Source organism: Bos mutus, chromosome 2 (genome assembly GCF_027580195.1).
Source record: "Bos mutus isolate GX-2022 chromosome 2, NWIPB_WYAK_1.1, whole genome shotgun sequence".
Lineage (NCBI taxonomy): Eukaryota > Metazoa > Chordata > Mammalia > Artiodactyla > Bovidae > Bos > Bos mutus.
Window position 1 is genome coordinate 120,861,883 of NC_091618.1, and position 19,278 is coordinate 120,881,160.

General features: G+C 40.0%; 1 protein-coding gene across 1 annotated transcript in view; it reads left to right on the forward strand.

Annotated features, from left to right (window-relative positions):
- ITGA4 (integrin subunit alpha 4) overlaps positions 1-19,278 on the forward strand; it is a 94,666-nt gene that overhangs the window by 62,423 nt on the left and 12,965 nt on the right. Inside the window, exons 17-22 of the mRNA XM_005905942.2 lie at positions 2,103-2,179; positions 12,501-12,651; positions 14,464-14,559; positions 15,214-15,293; positions 15,679-15,768; positions 17,736-17,826. Coding sequence (XP_005906004.2) covers positions 2,103-2,179; positions 12,501-12,651; positions 14,464-14,559; positions 15,214-15,293; positions 15,679-15,768; positions 17,736-17,826 — 585 coding nt within the window. The remainder of the gene's footprint in view (positions 1-2,102; positions 2,180-12,500; positions 12,652-14,463; positions 14,560-15,213; positions 15,294-15,678; positions 15,769-17,735; positions 17,827-19,278) is intronic.

Here is a 19,278-nt window from a genome sequence, read left to right on the forward strand (position 1 = left end):
TTTTAATGAAATTTTTTTATAAAAAAGATTTATGGTATGTCTTGTTTTCCATTCTTTTTTATTTTCCCTTTAGGATATTGAACTGAATACTTTTAACTATGCATTTAGTCATAGCAGTGATTTCCCACATATACATAAAATGTTAATTTTCTCTTCTCGATACCTTGTCAATGAAGAAAGTATATTTCTAGCAAGGACTTCTAATGGAAGTGAGCAGCATTCACAAGTTATTCAGGTCATCATGTGTGTTCAACTTATCTTTCTCATTTTCTGTCTCCTTTTTCATTTTGTCTCCCTCTCACTCACCTTGCCCACATATTCATTCATGTCTTATTAGTCAGATTTTACTCATTTATAAACATGGCATTTATAAACATGGTATTTAATTACACAACAGTTTCTCTTAATGGCACCCCACTCCAGTACTCTTGCCTGGAAAATCCCACGGATGGAGGAGCCTAGTAGGCTGCAGTCCATGGGGTCGCTAAGAGTCGGACACGACTGAGCAACTTCACTTTCACTTTTCACTTTCATGCATTGGAGAAGGAAATGGCAACCCACTCCAGTGTTCTTGCCTGGAGAATCCCAGGGATGGGGGAGCCTGGTGGGCTGCTGTCTATGGGGTCGCACAGAGTTGGACACGACTGAAGTGACTTAGCAGCAGCAGCAGCAGCATATGCTTTTCAACCACATCTCAGGATCTAAATGCATTTTGAGATTGATCCTGCATGCTAACTAGTGAACTGCTTTTTAAAATGTATGCCAAAATCTATCAGTTTCACTGACAGTTTATTCCCAGGAATCCAGTTCAGACTTTTACTATCCAACAGCAAAAAGACAGAGTCAAAGGCTGTTTGGAGCTGTGGTAAAAGTACTCATTAAAACATTCACTTATAGCACACAGAATGCAAAAGAGGAAAAGAACATTTAAAGGTCTAGGTCATATCCTGTCCAGGCAAAATTGCCTCTAAGTCACTTTAAGATATTTGAGCTCAGAATCAGCACTGTCTGCTCTCTGTGCTAAATCAAATAAAGATGATAACTTAAGAGCAAATTTCCTCTATACCCTTGTATGAAAATATTCATGGAAGTCAGTTTTTTTCATTCTTTTGTTGAACTTCAGCCTTCAATATCAACTACCTTTAAATGCCTTTAATAATGAACATCTCAATATTTTAAGTACCTAAGCTCAAATCTTAGCAACTTGTAGTTATATTAAAATGAGCTACATTTTGATTCTTCAAACAACCTGCTTCACAAATAAGAGTAGTAGGAAAAAGTTATATTTAAGTCGTCTAGAGGACGATTTTCACTTACACTTCCCTGTGCTCGCCTGGCACAGGCAGTCTCTGGTCTGACATGCCATTTGGCAGTGCCCCACTCACTCTGCATTTCATGGCCTGGCCCCTCCTCTGACTCTCTAGATTTCTCTCTTTTCTGTCTCTCTCCCCCCTTCACCTGCCCCTCTCTGCTTTCTTTCTTTTTATGTCTTTTATGTCTGTATTTCTTTGTCCAGCTTATACCTAAGGGCTTCCTGTGTACCTTACAGTATCTCTGGGTCCTATTAAAATGCTCGGAATTAAATAAATTCTGGAATCTATTGATAAACTATCATTTGTTTTCATTCACTGTATCTTCACAGTAAAAATTTCTACATTTTATTATTTTCAACAAATATAAAGTCACTGTTCTACCACCTGTGAAAACTGTATCATGCTTACGCATAATAAGCAGGATCCCATGGCAGCACCAGAAAATCGAGAGGAATTCAATGAAAAAGTCTTGGCAGCACAAGTTTTACACTCTTACAGAGGTTACTATCACAGTTTGATTAAACTTCTTTTTATACAACTACTATGAAAGAATTTTTTTTTTTTACTTAACACAGTTAGATTTTAAATTTACCTATTGCAAGAACTTGGTTCCTTTAGTCCTGGAATTGTTAGCTGAACCTTCTAATTCTCAAATTGAACTCTTTGAAAGTTATCAATTTGCTATATTAATTTTTTCTCATGTATTGTAGATAAATTATTCTTTAAAAAACATGGAAATAGGCCTACTGATTTTAACTAAAATAAAAAATATTGTCATTTTATTTCCAGATAAACTTTGCCAGATTTTGTGCCCATGAAAACTGTACTGCTGATCTACAGGTTTCTGCAAAAATTGGATTTTTGAAGTAAGTGTACTTTGCTCTCTGTTATTCATCAGGATGGGGCACTTTATATGTGCATGTGGGTTCTAAAGAATAAAGGACTAAGAACTAATCATTGGGGATTAACAACGTTTAAAGACCTGGGAAAGAGCAGCATTATGCTGAAAAAGACTAAGTGATCTATACAGCAGTCATATAAGCATACGTTCAAAGGTGACCACTTATTGAAAGAATGAGAATGGTTGAGCACCATGGTTTTATCCGGCATAATTTTAATCTTTTTATTGATAACTCAGGTATTTCAGGATGTAAGTGTGTTTTAGATTATCATTAATATAATTGTATTTATTTTTCAGACATTTTAAAGTGCCTGTTAATAGAATTTTAGTGGCAAAATGAGCTAACCTTCATTACATAATGCTTAGCATTTTATCATCCAAAAACTGTTAACGTAGTTTAGTGAAGTGTAAGTGTTTGTTGCTCAGTCATGTCTGACTCTGCAACCCCATTGACTGTAGCCCACCAGGCTCCTCTCCGTGAAATTCTCCAGGCAAGATTATTGGAGTAGGTAGCCATTCCCTTCTCCAGGGGATCTTCCTGACCCAGAGTTTGAACCCAGGTTTCTGGCATTGTAGGCAGATTCTTTACTATCTGAGCCACCAGAGAAGTCTGATGCACAAGTTGAGACTGATGCACAAAATCTCTAAGTTTATGTGACACATTTGAAAGGGAATAAGCCATTTTGCTTTTCTAAATTCACAGAAGGGAAAGAGAAAAAAGAGAATACATGTAACGTGCTTAGAATAGTGTACATAGTGCAAACTGGATAAATGTTTGTGAAATAAACCATTGTAATTTTGTATCATATTTATGTCCTCTCTATTGACATTGTTCTGCATGTGGAAGGGAAGATGTAAAAATGAAGATTGGAGATCTATATTTCAGGTTAAGAGCTAGCTGTGTATGAAAAGTGAGAGAGGCAAGGAGGCGTCACTGACAGGGCAGGAAAATGGGAGACTTTTTTGGGGATGTAGGGATATAAAGGAAGCAGGTTTAAACTGGGGTAATCTGAGTTTGGTGAGATTTCTGTATGTAGCTCTCCACTGGAAAATCTAGTTCAGGATTGTGTTTGGGGGTCCTCTACACATTAGTGACTTGGGAAAATGCCTGGGGTCAAAATGGAAATTTCACAAAGAACTAAGGACCAAATCTTGGCAAGGGTGGATAAATTTCATTTAAAAAGCTTAAAAAGAATAAGGAGTTACTCCAGGAGACTGGAAAAGAAACTTCATAGAACCAAGAGGAAAATCAAGTCCATGGTGAGCTAGCCAATGGAAAATGTAAAAAGAGAGACTTAATACTGTAATTTTGTAGAGATCGGAAACCATAATGAATAAGGAAAGGTCATGGAAGTTGGCACTTAAAATGTGACTGGTGGGGGAAAAATAGAAAGACACCAGCGAATTTTAACATAGAAATGTCTGCGCAGTTGTAGCATAATGATAGCATCAGTGATTAAGGGAATATTTATGTATTTATCAAAGGTTATTTATTTAATCATGGGACGATATAAGCAAATGTGAGGATCAAAGGCAGGGAAAAGAATAAATTGAACAGAGAGACTACTTAAATCCAGGGGACACTTTCAGATCCTGCTTGAATTCTCCTGTGAAGGGTTTGGCAACTGTTCACATTCCTTTTTCAATGTTTTTTGCTATCATTTCCATGATGCCATCCTACTCCCAGTCTCTTTGTGTTGCTAATTCTCTAGCGCCTCCTTCTCAGTGGTGCTGGAGGATCACTGATTTTGGCTTTGTTGGCTCTTTCTCACTCTCCCATATTTTCCCTGGATAATCTTACTCACAACTATGACCTCCCCTGGCCTGCCTCTCCTGCTGATGCCAGATCATGCCTCTGAGCTCCACACCCATTCATCCAGTGCCTATCACACATGAACTATTGGGTGCCTCGTCACTATCCACCAACGATACAACCATTAGATACCGAAGCCAACAACCTGGAGTTCGGCCTGCACCCTTCTCTCTTTCTTATCCCTGACATCAAATAAATTACCCAGCCTTATAATACGGCCACCAGATATACTTTTTATCCATCATACTACTCTATCTCTACGACTATTTCTCTGAACCAGGCACTCAATATCCTGCCTGAATCAATGGGCTTAACTGCTTTCTGGGATACTGGTGTCTGACTTTGCATTATTCGAATTCCTCTACCAAGATGTTTCCAGAGTGAGTTTTCTCACTTACACTTATGATAGCAGGGCTTTAGTAGTTCATTATAATCTTAAAATCTGAAGTCCTTAGTGCTCTTTCTTAGCAATTCCACTGAACTTTTGTCCATTGATTGCAGAATATTTATGGTTCCTTGGCCATACCATCCTCTCCTGAGCCTCTGTATCTTTTCACTTCAGCCTACCTATGTGGTTAGCCCTTATTTATCTTATAAATCTCAGCTGTTTCCTAGGTAAAGCACCCCCGCCCCCCGCCTCTGTCTCCAGCTACAAAAACCTGAGTCCTCCAGCGGTCCTGGTCCCATTGCACCTGTGCTCACCACTATCATTGTCCATCTCCACACTATCCTATAGGCTGCTTCAAGTGTCTGTATTTTCATCTTTGTGTCCCTAATGCAAAATACAGTGCCCGGAATGCTATTAGGTGACAAATGGATGTTTGCTGAGAATGCAGCAAGGTCCTGAAGGAAACAGCATGGGGATCAGACGCAGGGAGAAGGGTTAAGCTTAGAAAGTAATTAAGATTTTTCTTTATCTTGAGCTAAGAAACTGTGAACAGATGCTGACATTAAGAAATTTTAATGTGGTGGGAGGGGAAATATAGAGAACTCATGGATGGCCAGAATAAAAACTGAGTTTGTAAATGGAAAGTGAGGGCTTTGAGGATGGGTTTGGGACCTTGTGAAGGGAATGGGAAAAGATTCAAAATAACTGTAATAAATGGGATGGAGAGTCAACCAGGAATGAGTAAAAAGGTTGACAAAGTGCTGAGTACCCTGCTGGGGTGGGATGACATATGGCAGAGAATAAATTAATTCTTTTCACTTAGGCAATGCCAGGATAGCCTTGAGCATCCACAGTTGAGGGCCAAGAAGCCCTAACCCATTTGATTGATAATTGAACTCTATACTTAAATTATCCAGATTGGCTGCTTCGATAGTCCTAAAACAGCAACCACTAACTACTTCATAATTCAGCATGTAATTGTGGTGCCTTTGTTGAAATATTAGATGAATAATTTATAACCTTCCCATTCATGTATTTATTTTCTTCCTAAAATGCTTGGTCTTCCTGGTACTTTGGCTGGCTGTCATGAGCCTTTGATAAGAAGAATAATTTTGCATGGGAAAGATTATCTAAGATATAATTAAGTGGTGTTTTCATCTCTTTAAATCAGACACCCCCACTGTCACCTCATCATCTTTCATTGCAATCTCTCAGGCCCATGAAAAAAATGTTGAAATTTATAGGAACTTATGAAGAAGGCTAATTTCCTGAAGAATTAAAATATATCTTCCTGAATTAAGATATTAAATCATTAATTTAATTATCAGTTTTTCTTCATATTTCTTACAATAAGAAGTTACTTTCCCTACTTTGCATTTTAACTTGAAATAATAATGTTTCTTATTATAGTCAAAATATGAATAGTCCATTATGATTGTATGGTAAGACACTGTTTCTCAAGATGTGGTCTTAGAGTCACCTTCATGAGAATCAGCTGGGATGCTTGGTAGAAATGCAGGCTCTTAGGCCCCAACCATCCAAATCAGTATCCATGGGGACCAGGCCAGAGATATTCATTATTAAGAAGGCTATCAGTGGCTCTTATCAAACTAAAATCTAAGAATCCAAGAAACACTGTGGTTTAGAGTTTAGATTTGAAGTCAGACTAACCTGGTTCAAGTTTATCTATGGTTTACTAGCTGAATAACCTTTTAAGAGAAGACTTTCAACCTCTTCAAACTTCCTTCCTCATCGATAAGAAAGTAAAACAGTGCCTACTCTGTAAGGTTGTTTTAAAAATAAAATGCAGTGATGCAGACCAATACATTACCTAGCACAAAGCCTGGTACACATGGACATGTGATGTTATATTTTTTATAATATTATGATTGGGATATTTATAGACCATATCCCCCCAAAAGTTTCTATTTGGCAAAAAAAAAAAAAAAAATGAACCGTTGCCAATGAATTCTAGACATTTTCTTAGTGTGTACTGGTTAATGTCCAGAGTTTATTGTTTCTTTATGTCCCAAGAGTGCTTCTGACTGTGCCTAGGTCAGTAGTTTTCAGTTCTGTGAAGCCTGAAGTGGCCTGAAAGCTAGTGGAAAGTATAAGCCCCACATCTTTTGCATCAGTTATGAAGGTTACAAGCTATTTCCATTAGGTAAATGATAACTATATATTGAAGGACTTCCCTGATGGCTCAGATGGTAAAGAGTCTTCCTACAGTGCAGGAGACCTAGGTTCGATCCCTGGGTCGGGAAGATCCTCTGGAGAAGGAAATGGCACCCCACTCCAGTACTCTTGCCTGGAAAATCCCATGGACGGAGGAGCGTGTTTAGGCTATAGTTCATGGGGTCGCAAACAGTCAGACACGACTGAGCAACTTCACATCAAATGATAACTTACTTGAAGAGTTTTCAAGTGAAAACTTGTCTAGTGAATTTTTAGGCCCACAGGTGAAGGGTTATGACCAACTGCTTTGCATTTTAATAAATTGTACTCTATGAGACAGAAATCTGCCTTTCACACATGAGTCCCACCTGCCTTCTCAGTCATGGTAGGCAAATTGCAATCATATGTTCTATGCCTTCTCCCAACTGTGACTTCACTGGCCCTGATGGCATGTCTGTGTCTCAGAGCTACAAACCTGCTTCAGGAGAATGTACTTACTCCATCAAGGACATGCGTTTCCGATGACTGCGATGACTGACTGTCAGCAGCAAGCTAAATAGCACTGATGCACTCCATTTCATGTTTTCATGAAGTGGAGGCTTCCTCCTGAATCTCTAAATTCTCAGGTCAGTAAACCCCATTCAAATGGATTTACACTGAGAAATGAAGATGACCAAATATACCTTTATCAACATTCCAAGTAGAATTTACAAACGCAGTCGCAGGTATCAGCCATCACACCAGCAGCTGAGAATCCAGTCTTTCATGGAGATGACTGATCTGACACTACTTCTCTTCTGTACCTCCATCACGCTTCCAGGGTAAGAGCTGGAGGTGTTTCCTGACCAAAAGTGCCCTCCTATCAGTTAGGAAGGCTATTGACTGTGAGTAACAGAATATTAGGCTAACACTAACTTACTGCAGAGAGGCATTTAATAATTTTGCAGAATCAGCAGTCTGGAGAAGGTGGATAGGTTCAGTGCAAAACTACCAAAATCTGAACATTCATGGTTCATGTTTATCTTTCCAGTTCTCTTGGCTTTTCTCTTGTGGTTATCAGATGGCTGTCACAGCATCAAGCTTCCCAATAAACAGAAAGGGGCGGAAGCAAAGTTCCATGTCCTCTTGAGGCTGGCTTTCGAGGAAGGGAAGTGTCTGAGCAGACTTGTTATCCTGATGAACCAGACTGTGTCACATGCTTCCCCCTGAATCTCTCCTGGTTGAAGGAGGATGGAGTCATCATGATCTTAGATTAGTCAAAATTGACTCCCTGAAGCCAAACAAGGACCTTAGCTTCTGCAGTATGGGGGACACTCCCTATTGCTTGAATAATCCAGGGTTCTGTTAGCAGATAAGAACGGAGATCACAGTTGGATAGACTGTGTGTGTGCACACACACACACGTGCACTCAATTGTTCAGTCATGTCCAACTGTTTGCGACCACACAAGACTGTGGCCTGCCAGGCTCCTCTGTCCCTGGGATTCTCCAGGCAAGAATATTGGAGCAGGTTGACATTTCCTTCTTCAGGGGATCTTCTTGACCCAGGGATCAAACCCAAGTCTCCTGAGTCTCCTGCGTTGCAGGTGGTTTCTTTACTGCTGAGCCTCCAGGGAAGCCAGACCGTGAGCAGTGTGTAACTGCACTGCTTTTCTTACCCCCAAAAGAGTAAGTCTAACAACACTTGTCCATTTTTACAATGCTGATATTAGGAATATATGCCTCACTGATGTCACCGAGTCTGGGGATGAGGGATTGTATGCTTTATACACTAAACATTCTAATTACTAGTTCAGTCTTCCAGTCATATTCTTCTGCTAGCCTCCTTGGGGTCTCAATGAGTTTGTCTTTATTCAGTAAAATCTTCTTAAATGTCAGGTAACTGATATTTCCCAGCAGATTAAAATTTTCCTGTGCTTAATTTTTTCCCAAAGTCAGTAATAAAGACAAAAGAGGAGACATATTTACTTGGGCCTGTAGGCCACTTCCTGCAGGTTAGTTTTTTGTCAAATAAATGACTCATGTACATTGACATGGGTACATATTAATGCATATTATATTTTGTTCTAGCATCTTGATTAAAAAGATGCTTCATGACTTCAGTCATGCTTCATGACTGCTTCATGTTAGCTATGAAGCAGTCATTCATCTTATAGAGGCAAAATGCATTCATTATATTAAGACTTAGGAAGCATTTTGCACAAAACAGAACAATAGCATTCATTCAGGAAAAACATAGAGCCTGGTGCTGAAATACATCATTTTTCTATTTTCCCCTTATTAAGTTATGATTCTGTATGTACACAGTATCTTGATCTGCTTAAATTACGTGGATTCTAGGCTTCTTTGTAAATTTCAAGTCTGCATTATGCATGTTTTAATGAAGAATGAACTACGATTCCCAGGAAAAGCTCTGGTTCAGCCTTGTCGCACTTCCAGATGTGCACCTGGTCCTTTATTCTGTCTCACATAAAAAGCTGGTGGGTCTCTTTCTGCCGGCCCCTTGTTAATGATTCAAGGTACAATAAGATATATGCATATATATGTATCTGTACATGTATACACACACATACACAAAGAGTAGAATCGTAATCATGATAATGCGGCAAAATAGCTTAAAAATGGAAAATAGACCAGGAGCCTCGCTGCTGCAATGCGAACAGTGTGTGTTTCTCTTTAATTTGCTGTTGTCTTGGAACCTAGCTGTTTACGCAGTGCTCTCACCTTCTGTTGCTTGTCTAAGTGCCAACTTCTTTCCCAAAGGTGTTCAGTGACTAATGCTTTGGTTACAAGCCAGAATATTTTATAAATGTCTATTTCTAGGCAGCTCTTCTACAAGTCTTAATTAAACTTTAATGTCAAGCTGAAGTTTACTTTTGGAACCTCTTCGGTTCCTTTAGTTGTACTATGGTTCTGGAGAAGTGGAGGGGTTGTGGGATAGCCGTGTTTGTGCACATCTCCCCCCTGCCCTTAAGCACAGAGCCACCAAGCAGATGTGTGCTAACGTAACACAAAGGTTTGCAGCACAAGAATGAGCAAGTCACAGCCATCCCCTCACATGCTGGGAGAAAGAGCACACTGCCACTGAGTCAGATTCTGCCCTGAAATCTACCTGAGCTCTAGAAGAGTTTCTGCCTTGCTAGTTATCATTCATCCTTCCAGAAACATCCAACTTCTCAGACCCAGGGGTCAGAGCTAGAAATGCTGCCTAGGAACATTTTAATTCCTTTCTCCTCAACGTCATTACTATCAGACAAGGAATTATGAGGTCTGGGGGGTCATTTCCTCTAAGACAGCATCCGGTGCTATCTGAAATAATGAAGCTTCTGTTACTGTCAAAGTACTACAGATTTTAAATATAGCAATATGTGGTATGCTTATTTTGAAATAATTATGCTCTTTAGTCAGACTGCTCAATGACAGAGCCAGCAAACTTTTTACATGAAGGGACAGACAGTAAATATTTTAGGCTTTGTGGGACAGAGATCTGTCTCAACTGCTCAACTCTGCTGTCAGAGTGCACAAGTGGCCACAGATGAGTGGGCATGGCAATGTTCCAATAAACCTGTATTTGCATGACTGGGCAGCAGTCCAAACTTGGCCTTCAGGCAGCGGTTTCTGAACCCCTACTCTATGCAACACTTGCTTTTTATATGAGAATCCTGTAGGATGTTTTTATTTTTTATTATTTAAACATAGTTATTTATACTGTATTTTCTTTTTTCCCCACTTTATTTTTTGGAGGCTAATTACTATACAGTATTGTAGTAGTTTTTGCCATACATTGACATGAATCCACCACAGGTGTACATATGTTCCCCATCCTGAACCCCCCTCCCACCTCCCTCCCCATCCCATTCCTCTGGGTCATCTCAGAGCACTAGCCCCGAGCACCCTGTTTCATGCATCGAACCTGGACTGGTGTATTTTCTAAATGTAACTTGTTAGTAAAATTTCAACTGGTTGTCAGAATTAGCCTGATTTAGAGATTTTTTTCAGGAATTAGTCCTGGGTTAGGGGTCTGCTCATAGATAGACAGACTGATGGACACGGCGTAATTACATATATATGTTTACTGGAAAACTATAGAAGCTCCAATTTGGAATTGCCAAATTCCCAATGAGAGTTGAAAAGATAAATAAAATATAGCATATTTATAAACATTAGTATGCACACTAGTTAGAAGAAACACTTTACAACTCTATGCATCAATATAGATTAATCTTAAGCACAAAATTTTGAATACAGAAATGTCAGATCCTGAAAGGTTACATAGTGACTCTGTTTATATGAAGTATAAAACTGAGCAAAGCCAGTCTAGACTACTAAAAGCAAGATAGTGGGTGGTGGCAGTCATTGGAAGGGGGCACAAAGGTGTTTCTTTGATGGCAATATGTTTTTCTCAGTGTGAATGCTGCTTTCACACATGTATTCAGTTTATAAAAAGGTACTGAGTGCTCCATTTAGGTTGTGTGCATTTCTCCTTATGTGTGTTCTACCTTGATAAGAAAGTTTAAAGTGGTAAAACAACTAGGATAAGAGGGGAAGAACTTTTAGGAATTAGGTGAAACGTCTGATTTCTTAAAGATGTTAGAGGTATAAAAGTAGGGACATGTGTCCAAAAATTATAATTTATAATCCTGAGGTTAATAATATTTTGCTTCTTAACAACTGTACTCTTTCCAGTATCAATGTTGCCATCAATTTATTGGTCAGCTCAATAGCTGTGTTGTCGCTAAAACATGAGGTTGTGTGGGTGGGGTACAGAACATATGAATGTGGTAGTAATAGATGTTTACTTTATCTTAATGAAACATTTGGAATTTGCATTCCATCACTAAGCAGATAAGCATGGCTGTAATTTCATAGAATGTATATAGTTCATGAAATTTTAACAGTCACTTATCCAATAGTTCCTCAGTGTTTCAGAACTTTCTTTAGTGTTCAGATCAGATCAGTCGTTCAGTCGTTTTTAAGGTTACTGCACTTACATACCACACATATACTCTGAACACTAATTGTGTTGCTAGCCTTGGAGAAAATAGTGATAATCATGACCCAGAACATTTCTCCAAGAAAACTTATACTAGTGGTGAGAAAAAACCAGACAGTGTGAACTTCCTGGTTTCTAGGGCTGCCCAGTGTGCGGGATAGTTGGAGAAACCACTTTCATTAGGGAGGAGGCAATGCTGGGTGAGGGCGCTTAGCAATGAGGATCAACTGGAAGAACTTCTGAGAACTCTCAACATTGACACTCAGGCCAGAACGGGCACTCACCTGTCCGTTTGGGTGTGCAGCAATGTTCTCGTTCTGATTCACAGGATGCTGAAGCATTTTTGCAGTTTTTGTAATTTTGCCCCTTGATTAGCAGAGGTGACCAGTCTGCCATAAGAAATTAATTCTAATCCGACAGATTTTAGTGGCACCCGTTTGCTGGCCACAGCGGCCCCTTCCCACGTTGTGCTCACATCCCTCAGGACGGCTTCTATTTTGGTGGAAATAGTCTGTTCTTCTTCCTCAGTTTTCCCCATGTCCCCCTGTGGCTTGGGAAACAGCTAATTCAGTGTCTATTTAAGGATCAAGAAAGAAAATGAAAAAAATCTTTTAGGAAAATATTCTGAAATAATGAGAAAAATATGTAAAATGATAGAAGCAGGAAGTTAAACAGAAAAACAGAAAGCAGTCTAGTTTAATTATAACTAAATTTTAAAACTTTTCTTGTGTAATAATTAACTAAATTTATCTGAAACCTGGGATATTGAGTTCTTTTTAACATAGATTTATATCTACTTGCATGGGGTCATCTCCTATGGTTGTATTTCCAAGTTAATATTTTATTTCAGGATAAATAAATGAAGAGATGGATTTTTAGTTCCCAAACAAAAACTAAATAATATTACTTCATTTTTAGACCACATGAAAATAAGACCTATCTTGCTGTTGGAAGTATGAAGACATTGATGTTGAACGTGTCTTTATATAATGCTGGAGATGACGCATATGAGACAACTCTGCATATCAAGCTCCCCACCGGTCTTTACTTCATTAAGATTTTAGATCTGGTAAATATCAAACATATTTTTGGTCATCTGATGCAAACAGCTGACTCATTGGAAAAGCCCCTGATGCTAGGAAAGACTGAGGGCAGAAGGAGAAGAGGGCGTCAGAGGCTGAGATGGCTGGATGGCATCACTGATGCAATGGACATGAACTTGGGAAAAGTTTGGGAGATGGTGACGGGTGGGGAGGCCTGATGTGCTGCACTCCATGGGGCTGCAAAGAGTCAGACATGACTGAGTGACTGAACAACAAGTATCAAAAGCTATAATAGCATGATACTACATATTTTACTTAATTTTTTAAAGAATTTAAATTCAATGAATGACTATCAGTTTGAGGTATAAATATTTGAGGTTCGAGTCTTAATATTCACACTTAGCACTCAGGTTTCCAGTGTTGTTACTTTCTCTGTGCTCCTAAACAAAATGGCGAGTTTCTTGGGATATGACTGAGATCAGGAGAGTCAGCTTCCTGCTTCCAAATGCTACTATGGGACAGAAGTGACTGTCCAGTTATGCAAGCAAGCTGCCAGGTGCCACTGCTTTCCTCCCTGGTACATCCTCACCTGGGGCTGTGATGCTGCTCCTCGAGGTCGGGGTCCGGACGTGGGCAATACTGGTCTTCCATGCCGGGCTCCTGCAGATACTGCTCTGCGTTTTAGGTTCACATATACTGTCTCAATCCCACAGAACTTCCAAAAAGCTAGAACCAGTGTCAGATTCCAAAATACCAGTGTCATCCAGCTTTCACGCAAGTTTCTCTTTTCCTGAAGGAGTCTGGAGCATCTAGAAAGCTTTTTTTCCCCCTTTTTACCATTGTGCCTTAGTCACGAGCACTTAAATCCATCAATGAGGTATTAGTAATGTTGAATTCGAAAGAGCAATGTTTCAATCACTTTCTTCTTGGATATTTCTCTGCCTCTTAGAAAATTTACCCATCTCTCACCCAGAGACTTTCTTCACACTAACGGCATTTAGAAAGTGTCCTGACCTCTCACAGATATCTACTACCCACTTCCACTAGAGCCTTGGGGGCCCATCTGCAGTGGTGAGAGGAAAAACTCAGCTACTGAGGGAAACATGCACCTGTGAGTGTACATAAGTGTGTATTTCCCCAAACATTTGAATATATGTATCCTCGTGATTCGGAGAAGGCAATGGCACCCCACTCCAGTACTCTTGCCTGGAAAATCCCATGGGCGGAGGAGCCTGGTAGGCTGCAGTCCATGGGGTCGCGAAGAGTCGGACACGACTGAGCGACTTCACTTTCACTTTTCACTTTCCTGCATTGGAGAAGGAAATGGCAACCCACTCCAGTATTCTTGCCTGGAGAATCCCAGGGACGGTGGAGCCTGGTGGGCTGCCATCTATGGGGTCGCACAGAGTCGTACACGACTGATGCGACTTAGCAGCAGCAGCAGCAGCAGCAGCATCGTGATTTCAGTGTTTATAATTAAATACCTTTATCACATTCTCACATCCCAGACAGAAGAGGGCCAATGAAATGCAGACCGTAGGAATTCCTTAATAATTTTTCAAGGAACCCTGAGTTAAACAGTGAACACAGAAACATGGCTGAAAGCTATAAGTCCAGGAAATATTCTCTGGAGAATTTATGTGAACTTTAACTATAAACTTATACACACGTTTATGTAATTTAATTCCTCCTGATTTATTCCAAAATTAAATAGAAAATAGTCTTCCAAGGAAGTACATTCTCTGGGGATGATTTTCTTTTCAAAACCCATCCTTAAAATATGTGACAGACTTCTTGTCCCCTTCTACCTAAACCAGTTGTATCATTTTTCCTTTTAGGAAGAGAAACAAATAAACTGTGAAGTAACAGACAGCTCCGGCATAGTGAGACTTGACTGCAGGGTTGGTTATATATATGTAGATCATCTATCAAAGGTAAGCATTTATAGTTTTTGTTACTCACAGGAATATAAAGTATTTTCTGTTTTCTGTATCCGTGCTGCATACAAATAATTTGTTGTTATTTACTAAGTAGCTAAGTGAAGTCAAACCAAAACTAACTGGGTTTGAGATCTTTGAGATTTTTCTATTCTTGGCAATGTTCACTGTTTAAAAAAATAAAAAAGCAGGGGCACCTGTTTATGTCAGGATGGGCATGTGAATGCTCAATCAGAATTCTGCTCCCCAGTCTCACACTTCCCAATACTCCCCGCCAGCCCACCCCAGGTGACTCTATCTGCCAGGCATGTTACCTCTGCTACACAAAAAGGTGTTTCTGGCAAGAGTCCACACTCAGGTTGTTAAAGCATCTCGAGTTTTTGTCGTTCTGGACCTGCCTCTCTTTACATTCAGAGGAGGCTTTGTCTCTGCACGTCACTTGTGGGAATGCTGCCGCTTTAACATTGCCACAGACCCCACAGCTGCCCCGCAGCTCTGTCTTGAGGGGTAGCCTATGCTTCTAGAACAGCATCTCAAAGCTGCATTTCACAGATTGTAAACAATAAGAAAAACTAAAATTCAGATTGTAAAAAAAAAGAAAAATGTTTTTGATTATTTTTAAAATGGGCGTTCCCTGTCTGTGTTTTTCAGACAGATGTTAGCTTTCTTCTGGATGCCAGCTCACTCAGCAGAGCAGACGAGGATCTCAACATCACAGTACATGCCGCCTGGTACTTTTCATTATGAAAAAACAACTGTGTTAGATGAACCCCTCACTTTTGGGAAGAGAAACAGGGGTCACTTTAGGGGAAACATGGGCTATGTTCCATTATCTGCAGGAGAAAACTTCTCTTATGTGATCTGTTAAAACAAAAAACCTTCTAACCTAAAGCTTTATAGCATAGAGATAAATGGTAAAATAGCAGCGTAGATAATGACAGCAAGTTTCTGCCAGCTCTGACATAAAATTTTTTTACTGTTACATCTGCTTTTATTCTAACTCTTCAAAAAGCATATTTTAAACCAACCTCCAAGTACATGGGTGTGATTAGTTTGCTCTGATGAGAATTTTCGTGCTGAGTGGATTCTAAGAGTCTCTTCTGTTTGCTTTTGTAGTGAAAATGAAGGGGAAACAGGCGATGTGAAGCGTAATAAGGTGACTGTGACAATACCTCTTAAGTATGAAGTCATGCTAACAGTTCATGGGTGAGTAGACATGAAAGCCTGCTGTAAAATTCTGAGCTGATTTTGAGTTCTGTTGCTTCTTAAATTATTGGTCAAAAACAGGTTTAAAGTTTCTTATGAAAAGAGCATGCACTGTTTCTCTTAATAACCTCGGTGTTGGCAGCCTATCGCTTAGCTGTTTGTGATTTTATCTCACTCTGTAGTCATCACTGAGACCACCTTACATTAATGTCCTGGGGGAGGATATTTCTTCCTGGAAGAGTCCACCAAACCTGTAGCAGGCCACATTCAGCCTTTTTAGCTATACACCGCACAGGCCAGGGCCCAGAGTGCTGGCGTGTACTTTGTAAGGCTCTGCCCAGTGGCCATGGCAAGTGTGAGGTTTAGAGAAGTGAAAGCTTGGCCACGTCTCTCTTGTCCCAGCCCTGCACCTACCTGCGTGGCAGCTGAACTGATACAGGAGAGCTGGCTCCCCTGTCCACTCTCTACAGCTGTGAGTTACAGAGTTCCTCCCCTACAGCCCCAGGGCCAGCATTCACTGACTCCTCACAACCTTAGTAATTCTTGGAGTGGACCCTTCTCTGATTCAGGAAGGAGATGTGAGGAGAAAGAATTTTTAAAATAGTATTGAGAAAATCTTTCATAATTTTACTGGAAAATATTAAGCCGATTAATCTTAGTTTAAAGCACATTCTTAAAGCAATAGATGATATGAGATACAGAATGAATAGATGGGCTTTTCTAATTGCTCTAAATGTAAATCGCCTCCAGTCATTTTTAATCAGCCATAATGATGGCACACAGGTATATAAAAATAAAACAATGGGACCAAGTCTCCAGTTAAATAAATCAAGCAGGGGGGAAAGGAAGCCCTACGAAGGCAGGACTGAGGAGCAGAGAGAAGCTGATGCCATCTTTCTTGGATTCGAATGCGTATCTCGCCTCCTTGATTTTGTTACGATGAGTGTGTCGTTCCGGTTTTCAATTAAACGCATCTTGTTATTTTGAGCAACAAATGCTCTGCAGCTATGAAGCTGCCTCAATCTACAGCATTTGGATATATCTCTTTGCTGTGAAAAAGAGCCTCTAACATATTACCTCATGCGTGTGTGCTAAGTCGCTTCTATCATGTCCAGCTCTTTGCAACCCCATGGACTGTAACCCGCCAGGCTCCTCTGTCCATGGGATTCTCCAGGCAAGAACACTGGAGTGGGTTGCCATGCCCTCCTCCAGGGGACCTTCCCAACCCAGGGTACGAACCCACGTCTCCTACAGCTCCTGTGCTGCAGGCAGATTCTTTACTGCTGAGCCACCAAGAAGCCCATATTACCTCATATTAGTTGCCAAATATGCACAACTTGGGGAATCGGGATTTCCCTAGAAAAATTCCTTGAACTTCATTACCAACCATGCATATGTTTCATCTCAGGTAAAAGAGTAACAACCTTGTATTTTAACAAAAACTTGCCCTACTTATTGGTGTTTGAATTGTTCCCCAGACTTGGGGTTCATTACAAATAGCCAGCAGGAATTGGTGGATGGTGAGAAGTAATTAAAAAATCTGTCAGATACATTGAAGTATAAGTGGATATTGGAGCCTGAGGGCAAAGCTAAGAATTTATCTCATATTTTTCAAGTTTGCATGAATCATTTGGGGGCTGAGAGAGAAGGAACGGTCACTAGAGTGAGCTGGCAGTGTTGGGAAGGAAGTAGAGGCTATTGGTGGGAAGAGAAATTGTCACCCAAACTAGAGCCCACAGCTTTCCACTAGCGCCACCTGGGAAATTCATTACATTTTCACAAAAATTCTTATCTTAACAAGAAAGTGTTCTCACCTTTATCAAAAGTATTCCTTGGTACTTAGAGGCGTCTGTACTCTGAATTATGTCATATTTAAGAGATACGCTATATTCAGACTGTAGAGAAAGGTTTTTCAAGTACCTCATCAAATAAGACAGTTGAATTAAATCTGAATTCTTTTCCGTCAGGTTTGTAAGTCCAGCCTCATTTATGTATGGACCAAAGGAGGAAGATGGGTTTGAAATGTGCACGACAGAGAAAATGAACTTCACTTTCCACGTAAGATGACTGTGCACATATTTTGTATTCATATTGTGCAAGAACTGTTACTGAGGCACTGCTCCAGAGGACATCATATGCGTGTGATGTCCCTCAGGTTCGGGAGGCCACAGCTGGCTGAGGGCGGGGAGAGAGCTGCTCCAAGGCTCATGCCCTCGCTTCATGGGCCCCTTCTCTCCCATTCATCCTGTCCCTGTTACTGAGCCCACGCTCCTTATAGTACAAGTGGGAACAGAGGTGATGCCTGAAATAGGCAAAGTTATGGGAGGAGCTGACTATGCTTGAGATACATGCAGAAATCAGAATAGGTCAAGAGGAAGGCATCTTTTGGTGCCAATCAGTGAAACTTGGTCCCAGCTTTATACAAATCCTAACATTACCAAGCAAAGATTTTACCTCCACATCTCCACTTAATGTCCACTTGGTCAGCCTTACAGGCCACTGGTATATGCCTCTGTGACAAGTGATGTATCGTTTAGTAAATCTTTTTAAAAGTAGAGAATATTATCATCATCCAGAAGTATTAACATACTAATATATAAGCTATAAATTCATTAACAATTTTTTACTGTCAAACTGAAATTTTTGTTACAGCATGGATGTTGATAATGAGCAAGTAATTGGAGACAATGTCCAAAAAATTTTTTTTCAATCAAAAGCACTACTCAGACATTCTCAGAGCTATATAAAAATCTATAGAATGTGAGTGAGTCTGGATTAGGCACATTATGATAATTGTAAGGCAGTGCTTTTTAAAAGGTGTATCAGAATCACTTGAGATGTTTATCCAAAACGCAAACTCCTGGGCCTCTGCCCCAAATCTGTGGAAGAAGGGTGACCTCAGAATGCTCTTGAGTCTATACTCAGGTTATTGTATTGTTATACTAGAATACACTAGTATTGGGGAAATGTAGTCTTCTACTTTTAAGTCCCCAAGAATGCTCTTGTCACAGTCCAATGGGGGTCTGTGTTCTGATAAACAGAAACTGAGTTGGACTCTAAAAGGCCTATTTATTTACAAATAATAGTTTAAAAGTATTTTCTAGTTAAATTACAGTGGAGGGACTGGGCCTAGAGATGCTTTCAGTCTGTAGGCTTGATGAGTTGTTCAAGCATGAAGATGTTCTCGGAAGTCTAAATGTGATTAGATGAACACGAATAAAGTATATTGCAGGAAAGCTTGGTGATTTTCTGGCATCAGGAAGACCTTGTCTAAAGGTCTGGGTAGTGCTGGGCCCCATGGCTGACACTGCCTTTTACAGCTGCCCTGTGCTTCCAAGACTGGCAGTTACCACCTGTCCCAAAGCCAGGCATACTCCCGCTTAATCTACGTGTCTGCATTCAGAATATTATTGCAAGACTTTGAGCCATGGTGTTTCATTTAGATTTTATAGCACATCTCTTTCCCAACTTATTGTGTTGGTTTTATAGTTTTCAGGAGGCAGTTCAGTT